This window comes from Anguilla rostrata, chromosome 15 (assembly GCF_018555375.3).
Source record: "Anguilla rostrata isolate EN2019 chromosome 15, ASM1855537v3, whole genome shotgun sequence".
Lineage (NCBI taxonomy): Eukaryota > Metazoa > Chordata > Actinopteri > Anguilliformes > Anguillidae > Anguilla > Anguilla rostrata.
This window is the reverse complement of record NC_057947.1, coordinates 33,784,547-33,794,012: the sequence shown is the minus strand read 5'-3', so window position 1 is coordinate 33,794,012 and position 9,466 is coordinate 33,784,547. Positions and strand designations below refer to the sequence as shown.

Here is a 9,466-nt window from a genome sequence, read left to right as displayed (position 1 = left end):
GGCCGCACACTCGTCGATGTCTGAAAAGCAGAACACCCGAGCGAAACGCTCCCGTGAGGAAAACGCCCTAACCCTAACCCTAACCCTTTCACAGACAAATCACAAGTTCGTTTACTTGGGGGAAGATCTGAGCAAGTCAATACCAAGTTCCACAGATTGCAATGATTTAGCTCTGTGGGGGAGAACTCACCCCCCCATGCGACAATAAAAGAAGTCACACGAGATCATTCATTCATTCATTCAGTCATTCGGAATACTTTCGTTCATTCATTAATTCAGAAGACTTTCATTCATTCAGACTGAATTTCCAAGGCGAACCTCACCTGCACAGTCATACTTCCCGTCAGCGTACTTCAGATCGTATCCGATCTGGCACTTGCAGAAGTAGCTGCCGAATGTATTGACACATCTTCTGTTGTAGGGGCAGAGATCCTTTCCGGAAGTGCATTCGTCGATATCTGGGACGGGAGGCGGGGTTTGGGGAGATACGACATTTGGGTTATTACACTGGGGGGTTCCTGCATGAAAAAGCAGTCACTCCAGAGCACGTTCATAATTGAAAAGTCCTGAAGGGTGGGGGGAGGTCTGCAGTTCAATGGGAAAAACAGTTTATTTAAAAAAAAAAAAAAAAGGTAGTGAAAATATTCATCTGTAGGGGTGTTATCACGAATGAACTCTTTCCTGTCGCACTTCCTGTTTTGAATTACTTGGCTTTCCCTGCAGTTTGGTTTTGTTATTCATAGACGATACAGAGTCTCGCTTTCCTAAAAAAACAGATTAATCTTTCAATGAAGGCAGAAGCCCAAAAACTTCAATATACGACACACTAGTATGGCACATTAATCATTTCATCTCTTCACTGCTTTTCCCGTGGAGACATAAATTGTGTCATATACAAACCAAGAAGACAAGAACTATAAACTATCCTGTATAATTAAAAACTAGGCTTGAAAAGACTTGAAAAGAGGGGAGAAGCCCAAGTGATTGCTGAAGTAGTAAAAATGAGCCTCCATGATTTTAATACAATGATTAATTCTTTGTGTCTATATATATATATATATATATATATATATCAATATACTGTATATATCTGATTTTAAAATGATTGTGTATTTATTTGATTTCTTTGGTTACATTTTCAGTGAAAATGTATTAACAGACTTGCCACCTCCAGCACCAGCCACAGGCCTGGGGCGTGTCCAGAAGCGTGTCCTCTGGAATTTGATTGGCTACCCCAGGTGCCACTCCTATTTTTCCACCTATGATAGTGCATTATCATTGGGTAATATAACTGTTGGCGATGGTGTGGCCATCCCAGAAAGAAATTACTGGTAACCCCCCCCCCCCCACGCCCCCAAAACAGGACCGTTCTACAGTCATGTGACAGGCCCCGGAGCAGAGAGAGAGAACAGACGGACTCTACGCACAGCTGTTCTCGCAAAAAAAAACCAGCTGTCTCGTTGTGCGGGGCAACCTCCGCCATGCTGCGTGAAGCCGCCAGTCGGCCTGCGGCCCAGCTGAACGGTGAGGGGTCAGGGTTCAGGGGTCAGGGGTTGGGGGAGGGGGGGGGGTCGCTCACCGATGCAGTTCCTTCCATCGGGGGCCAGCTGAAGGCCGGTGGAGGGGCAGAGGCAGCGCATCTCCCCCTGCACCTCCTCACAGCCGTACTGGCAGTGGGCCAGGGCGCACGTCCTGGAGTCTGAGGGACAGAAACGCGTGATTGACGGCTAGCGATCGACAGCCAGCGCCTGTACAGAAGCCCCTCCCCTTATACTCCCTCACCAGAAGAGAAGCCCCTCCCACCTCCCTGATGATAACATGTACAGAGGCCCCTTCCCTTATACTCCATCACCAAAACAGAAGCCCCTCCCACCTCCCCCATAATGACCTGTACAGAGGCCCCTTCCCTTACACTCCATCACCAAAACAGAAGCCCCTCCCACCTCCCCCATAATGACCTGTACAGAGGCCCTTCCCTTTACCTCCTACCCCTCCATCCTAGACTGTACAGAGCCCCTCCCACCTCCCTCCATAATGACCTGTACAGAGGCCCTCCCACCTCCCCCAAATGCCTGCACAGGCCTCCCCCCCCTCCCCACTATGACCGGTACAAAGGCCCCCCCCCCGTCAACCCCTACTCACTGATGCAGGATCCGTCGGGCGAGAGGGTGTACCCGTTGAGGCAGTAGCACTTGTAGCTGCCGTGTGTGTTCATGCAGCGGTGTTCACAGGGGCGTGGCTTCAGTCCACACTCGTTCAGATCTGCACAGAGAGAGAGAGAGAGAGAGCCGCACGGTCAATCCGTCCCGACCTTCCTTTCCTGTCCTTTTTCTTTTCTTTATAATAATAACAATAAATAAAAAAAAAAACAAGTGGCAAAAAGCAAAGGAAATATGAGAGAAGGAGGAAAAGGCGGTTGGGGTGGACAGACATAGAAAGGACATAGACTTAACAACCAGAAGTGTCAGACATGGACCGATACAGACAGGACACCGACTCTACGAACATGGGTGATACAGAAAAACAGACATGGATTCTTCCTCTCGTGGACTCCCTCGGACGCACACTCGGTGATGACAGTGATGACGATCACACCCGCTTATCCTGGTCAAGGTCACATGGGATGCTGGAGGCTATCCCAGCATGCATTGGGCGAGAGGCAGGAATACACCCTGGACAGGTCGCCAGTCTATTGCAGGGCACGATCACACTACATTATTACACATTCAGCTCATCACCTGCCTGCATTCTGGCCGCCCTCAAACAACCCCTTTTTTCTGCTGTTCATTTTAGCAGCTGGCTTAAATAATCCGTACCATAGAGTGCCTGTGAAACAGCTTTTTCTCCTGCAAGCCTGCATGGGAAGTGACCTCATGTGACTGGAACAGGGGCCGGGCAGCTCTGAACCTCAGAGAGACTGACAAACTGCGCACGCTGCGCATTCTCAAATAACCCGACTCGTGTTCTCAAACAACCCAACCGCAGCGCGTTCTCAAACAACCCAACCCGTGTTCTCAAACAACCCAACCACTGCGCGTTCTCAAACAACCCAACCGCTGCATGTTCTCAAACAACCCAACCGCTGCCGCTCAAACAACCTGACAGCAGCACGTTCTCAAACAACCCAACCGCTGCGCGTTCTCAAACAACCCAACCGCTGCATGTTCTCAAACAACCCAAACCGTGTTCTCAAACAACTCGACCGCTGCGCGTTCTCAAACAATCCAACCGCTGCGCTCAACAACTGACAGCAGCGCGTTCTCAAACAACCCAACCGCTGCGCGTTCTCAAACAACCCAACCGCTGCATGTTCTCAAACAACCCCGACCATCCGCCACTCCCAGAAGAGAAACAGAAAGAGCAAAAGTCGAACAAGGCAGAGGAAACATCGGAGTCCATTTTATGAGCCGCCGTTAACATCACTGACCTTGACTGCAGGTCTTTCCCGTGTAGCCCGGAAAGCATCTGCATCTGTTGGGCCCGACGCACTCTCCGTGCTTGCAGCCATGTTCACACTGGGCTGGGGGGGTTCGACAGGAGAACAAAATAACCATGGGGGGTTAGAGCGTGCTCAGTGGGGTAAGGGAGCTGTTAGAGTGAGAGCAGGGTTAAGTTAAGTGTGTCCAGTGGAGTTAGAGAACTTTTAGAGTATGTTCAGGCTTGAAATAGAGCGTGCTCATTGTGTGGTTTAAATTGGCCCCGATTGAGGTCAGAGTTTAATCAAGACTTTGTGCACTTAGAACACTACCAGAGTGGTTCTAGTCTGCATTGTCTGTTTAAAAATTGGTATTGGTATTCACACATCACAATTGGTATACAGTGATTTTTTTTTTACTTAAAGAGGTAAATACCCAAGATATCAGGGTGTTTTACCTCCCATGTTACAAGAAATGGCGACTTAATCTTATAGACCGACGGAGAATTTAAGCTCCCCTGGAAAGACTATAACACACACGGCTGAACTCTGTGCAACGCAAGCCCTACACGCCTGGAGTCTCCCACCAAGCTTCAGTAATATTTACGACACCATATTCACCTACAGGTCAAACCGGGTCATTTTTATCGTCCAATTTATAATCCCGCGTATGTCCAAACACTGAAGTCTATTCACACCTTAACTTAACTGCTAAAATGAATGGCTTCGGTTAAAAAATAACAGGCTTTTTATTGGTCACGGGGGATGGCCTGATGCCTGTGCAGTGAAATAGGGGGATGTGGAGGTGAGTGGAGGGAGGAGGGGAGGAGGGGGGAAGGGGGGGGGGCGTACCTTCGACCACTGGCGAAGGAGGGTGGGTGGGGAGGAGGGGGAGGGACTCACACTGCGAACCTGTGGGGTGAGAGGGCGTGAGGGAGTGGGGGAGGGGGGAGGAGGGGGGGGGGGCTGTACCTTCACACTGACCGAACTGTGCAGTGAAATAGGGGGACGTGGAGGTGAGTGGGAGTGAGTGCGGGGAGGAGGGGGGAAGGGGGGCGGGCGTACCTTCACACTGGCCGAATTGGTTCCTGGTCCAGCCGTAGCAGCACTCTAGCCTCCTGCCGTAGCGGCACACGCCTGGATGGCTACCTGCCTGGACCTGTCTGGCGCTCCTGCAGGTGAGAGGACAGACAGGGACACGGCACCTCTGAATGCCAGGAACCCCCCCGCTCACTTAAACCCTCCTGCTGTCCCGCAGGGTCAAAAAAACCACCCTCTCCTGGGTTCCACAGCAGTCAAAACCCCCCAGTACATATTTACTTCAGAATTTTTAAAATATTTTTTAAAAAGCGGTACACACTCAGGGTAGAAAGATTGTCTTGTGAGGGTCATGAATAACCACTGATCAATTTCTCACACATACTGTGTGGTTTGGTAATTTTCTGTTTAATAACGACAAGCGTACTGTGGATTAGTTTCACGAACACAAACTATACGTTTCTATAGCAGCAGTCTTTGAAACAGGGCCGCATTGGGTGTAATTCAACCAGCTTGACCGAGTGCTGATTGAGTTGGGTTGAGTTGGGTTGAGTTGGCCTAACCTCAGGTGCTATTTAACCACAATACGACACACCCTAATAACGCCAGCAGCGACGGGAGCTGCAGGTTCCACTCTCTAATTAACCTCGTCTTCAAAGGCTAAACCAACTGACCCCAAAAGAGAGAGAGAGAGAGAGAGAGAGAGAGAGAGAGAGGTATGCCATCTCCTTGGTGGGGCAGCATGTCCCATACCTATACAGAACCAAGAGTTTGGCACTTTTCTGGGTTCCCCACAGAAATAACCACAACAGCCACAGACACTCAGCCCTTAAAAACATTCATTTCTGTACATTCTGACCCCATTTCAACAGACAGAATTCACAAAAAAGCTCATACGTCCACACAATACAGCCCCAAACCTTTAAAGTTTTTTCTCTTCTTCATCTTCAAACATAAGTTTCTTGAAACTATTTAGGAAACATTGGGTAGCATTGCTTTGGAATACAGCTTGTTTAATTTGTGTGAGGTAAGATAGTCAATATTGTTTCTTGTAACTTGGTATAATACTTTTAATGGCAGGCCTACATGTTGGCTGTTTGAATGAATGACTTATAGACAGTGCTCTGTATGTGTGAATAACTTGCCATTTTTGTACAATGAAAAAATGTGTTTTTCATCTGATTTTATTGTTTACATTATCCAAGTACTATTATTACAGCTTTATTTCACTTGAACTCTAATTGTAAATGAATTAGTATGAACGACTGTTGTTGTATGTTGTGCTTCTACTTTTATACTACTTGTTCTGTATGTCTTTCTTATTTGCTTTGGCAACATGTACTATGTGTTTTTCATGCCAATAAAGCAGATTGAATTGAACTGAGCTGAACTGAAATTGAGAGAGACAGACAAAGAGCCATCTGGATATAATTCCACATCACAAAAAAGCCCTGAGCAGTGAAATTAAGTTGTACATTATTCAGTACACATCAGTGCGGAATCAAAGCTTCCTCATCCTTCAGTGAGAGCTCTTTCGCAGAGACAGCATGCTCCACACCTTACTTCAGTACTGCTTCAGTATGCATCCTGCTGTATAAATGGATGCTGTTTAAAAGTTGTGTGAGTCGCTCTGGATAAGAGCATCTGCTAAATGCCTGTAATGTAATGTACAACTGTAATGCATTTTCCAGTCTAAAGTAGGAAGAAAAAAAAACTTTGCATATAGGAATTCCCCTTAAATCTGTTTTGCATTTTTCCCTGTTGTGTTGTACCTTTTCAGTTGTCCCACAGCAAACAAGCTCACTTCCTAAATCGAACCCCAGACTCCAAACGGGACCTGGAGGGGGGGAGGGGGGGTGGACTGAAACCTGAGGGAGTTCACTGACACCAGAATAGCCCCACAGGACGTGGAGTTCACAGAGTGACAGGTGCCCTGCGGCTACTGACAGATGCTCTCGGCCACATTTCGCTGAGCAGAGCCCGTACCCCACACAGAGAGGGCCAGCGTGCCGTTGGTGTGGAAGTGTGGCTGTACCACGCACATACATTAGCGGCATTATAAACGGAAACAACCCTGTTCTGCGTTACTCAGTAAACAGCAAATGACTTAATATCCCCTGGTTTGTGTCCTCTTAAAGCAGCTGACTCATATTGAAAATCTCATTTAATTTTCCTAAATACATATAAATACATTTGGAATGGTCTACCTTTGGTCAAACTCTGCATCATAGGAATGAATTTAATTTTTAAAAAATTAAAATTTACATGAATAACACGGCAATCACAAAAACTCTGCAGAACTGCAATCTGAATTCACTTCAACAAAAACTGCATTTCTTTCGTTGTTCTCACTTCAGGAGCCATACGCACTGCAGACAGCCAGAACACCATAAATAAAAATCACCCTGCTTTTTATAAACGGAAAGCAAATAAGGTGTTCACTTTTAAATCCCGTAAGACTCAAAAGTCTACCCAAGCGGGATTGGTTTACTGTTACTATAGTTACTATTGGTTTGTTACTATAGTTACTGGAAAATTGCTGTTGCTTCCCTTTGCTCTTTACCCAAAATCACCCAGGTAAACCCCTGCCTGCATACATTACATTACAGGCGTTTAGCAGACGCTCTTATCCAGAGCAACTTACACAACTTTTTTTTTTTTTACACAGCATTACATTGCATCTATTCATACAGCTGGATATATTCTGAAGCAAAGCAAGTTAAGTACCCTTGCTCAAGGGTACAACGGCAGTGTCCTATCCAGGAATCGAACCTATGACCTTTATGTTAAAAGACCCAGTATTCTACACTGCCGCATACGCACTGACCCAGGACTGTTCGGCTGGTGCGTTTGGTGATGGGAGCCCTGTAACACACAGAGGAACGGCCCGAACGCCGCCGCAGACTCACCTGGACAGGTGTGCGCTCCCCACGGACAGGAGGAGGAGGAGGGGCAGGGCGCTGATCCAGCCGCGGGGCTGCATGTCTCCGTCCGCCGGCCCGTCTGCTTTCGCTCTCTCCCTCCGTCTCCCTCGCGCTCCTCTCCTCCCTGATCCCTCGCTCCACGCGTTCAACTGCAGGGGAAGCCTTGCAGGAGTCTGAGATCTCACACACACTCTCTCTCTCTCTCTCTTTATCTCTCTCTCTCACACACACACTCTCTGTCTTTCTGCCTCTCTCTCTCTCTCACACACTCTCTCTCTCACATACACTGTCTTTCTTCCTCTCTCTCTCTCTCTCTCACTCTGTCTTGCTCTCTGACTCACACTCTCTGTCTCCCTCACACACACACACACACACTCTCTGCTTTGTTCTGTGTTTACCTGCTCCTCTCTAACACACGTTCCCTCTCTGTCTGTCTGTCTCTCTCTCTCACACACACACTCTCCCTCTCTTTGTCTCTCTCTCTCCCCTCTCTCTCCCTCTCTCCCTCTCTCTCTCTCTCCCTTGTGTACTCCGTGTGTCTGTAAGCTGGCTCCCAGATGGAGTGTCTCCCAGTCCTGGCAGGAATTCCAGAGGTGGGCTGTCATTACAATGAGTGACACGGGAGAGGGAGGGGTGGGGGAGGGGGGACGCGGCCTGGGGGGGGGCTTTAGACGTCTCCTTTCCGAAACCCAATACAGGGGAGCATGATTGATCTAGCGTGCTCTGTTCCTCAAACTGCACTGCTGGCTGGCTGGCTGGCAAAAAAATAAAAATAAAGATCATGCCTGAAATCAGTAGGATCAGATTAATGTTACTACAGGTTTTTAAACAGTCACTCTGTCCACCGTGTGCATCTCCCTCTTTCCCGGCAGCACCAGTTAGCTTCCTGCCCAAGACTTTGGATTTCACCGATCTAGTCCACTTTATCCTCTCCCTGGCTTTTTAAAACAAACCCAGCTTTCAGGAACTTCCAGGAGGAAAACGGGCCACCATTTCCAGTCCTGCAGGGTGCTTCTGTAAGAAAATAAAACCAAAGGCAAGTATTCAGTGACACATAGCATGTATTAATATATCAGAATATATTAAACGATGAACGTTTTTTAAATATGTGAAAAATACCAAAGACTGAAACCTTACAAAACAGATTTAAACAGTGGCAGTGTAAATTCTGAAGATGTGGCACATATTTTAAATAATAATTCTTAACAAGCAGTATATACACACTCAAAAGCAAAAAAAAAGTTGAGTAAAATATTTCAGCATTGTAGCAAAAAATGAATTTCAAGGTGATGTTCTGTTTCATACACTAATAATTTCACTGGAATTGTAGTCCTCACATTCCTTACACATGTACAGAATCATTTCACTGGAATTGTAGTCCTCCCATACATTACACATGTATGGAATCATTTCACTGGAATTGTAGTCCACACAATCTAAAACTTTTTTTTAATCTACAGGATTGTCATCGTTATTGAATTATACAATCAAAAACCTCATGCTACGCTCCCCTTTTGTGGAAACGCTCAGGGACGGCATGTGCGTTCCCCATTGGTGTCGGAAGTAATCGGTCAAACATATTCGGCTAATTGAGGAGCCCCGTCTGTTACTTCCAGCTGGGTTAGGCTTTGAAGCGTTTGGCCAAAATAGCCCCCCCCCCCATAAAGCAAGGCTCTCACACACATGCCGGCCTCAAGTTCAGGAGAAGATAATATCCGCTATTAAAGGCCTTTTTACGGGCCTGAGCGTCTGACATCTGGTCAGGTAGCAAAAACGCTCCCAGCTAAGGGAGATCTCCTGTGGGTCCCGTTCCACTCCGAAATCACACCTCGTTTTAAGCTCTGTAGATTAAGCGGAAATCGTTGAGCAAAATGGCATAACGGTTGTCATGAGCCCTTTCACCGTTTCCCTTTTAATGACAGAGTAACACGTGCAGCAAAACGCAGTGCACAGGCCATAATGTGTACACACAGTGCAAAATGTCTTACACGTGTATTTATGTCTTATTCTGACCATGTACCTGTGGTTATGTCCCAATGTCCACCCTTGCATTTATAAATAATGAAGCATCTAGTATTTCAGCATTGCT

At 47.1% G+C, this 9,466-nt stretch overlaps 1 protein-coding gene across 3 annotated transcripts in view; it reads right to left on the bottom strand.

The window, feature by feature from the left end:
- LOC135241366 (epidermal growth factor-like protein 6) overlaps positions 1-8,016 on the bottom strand; it is a 16,183-nt gene extending 8,167 nt beyond the window's left edge. The window contains exons 1-7 of one of the 3 annotated variants that reach the window (XM_064311669.1): positions 7,363-8,016; positions 4,481-4,587; positions 3,428-3,520; positions 2,143-2,262; positions 1,580-1,699; positions 324-458; positions 1-20 (exon numbers count right to left, since the gene is read on the bottom strand). The exon at positions 1-20 is cut by the window's left edge and continues 103 nt beyond it. In XM_064311669.1, coding sequence (XP_064167739.1) covers positions 1-20; positions 324-458; positions 1,580-1,699; positions 2,143-2,262; positions 3,428-3,520; positions 4,481-4,587; positions 7,363-7,436 — 669 coding nt within the window. In that variant the 5' untranslated portion in view covers positions 7,437-8,016. The remainder of the gene's footprint in view (positions 21-323; positions 459-1,579; positions 1,700-2,142; positions 2,263-3,427; positions 3,521-4,480; positions 4,588-7,362) is intronic. The other 2 variants (XM_064311670.1, XM_064311671.1) reach the window with 2 other exon arrangements.
- Between the last annotated feature and the right edge of the window lie 1,450 nt (positions 8,017-9,466).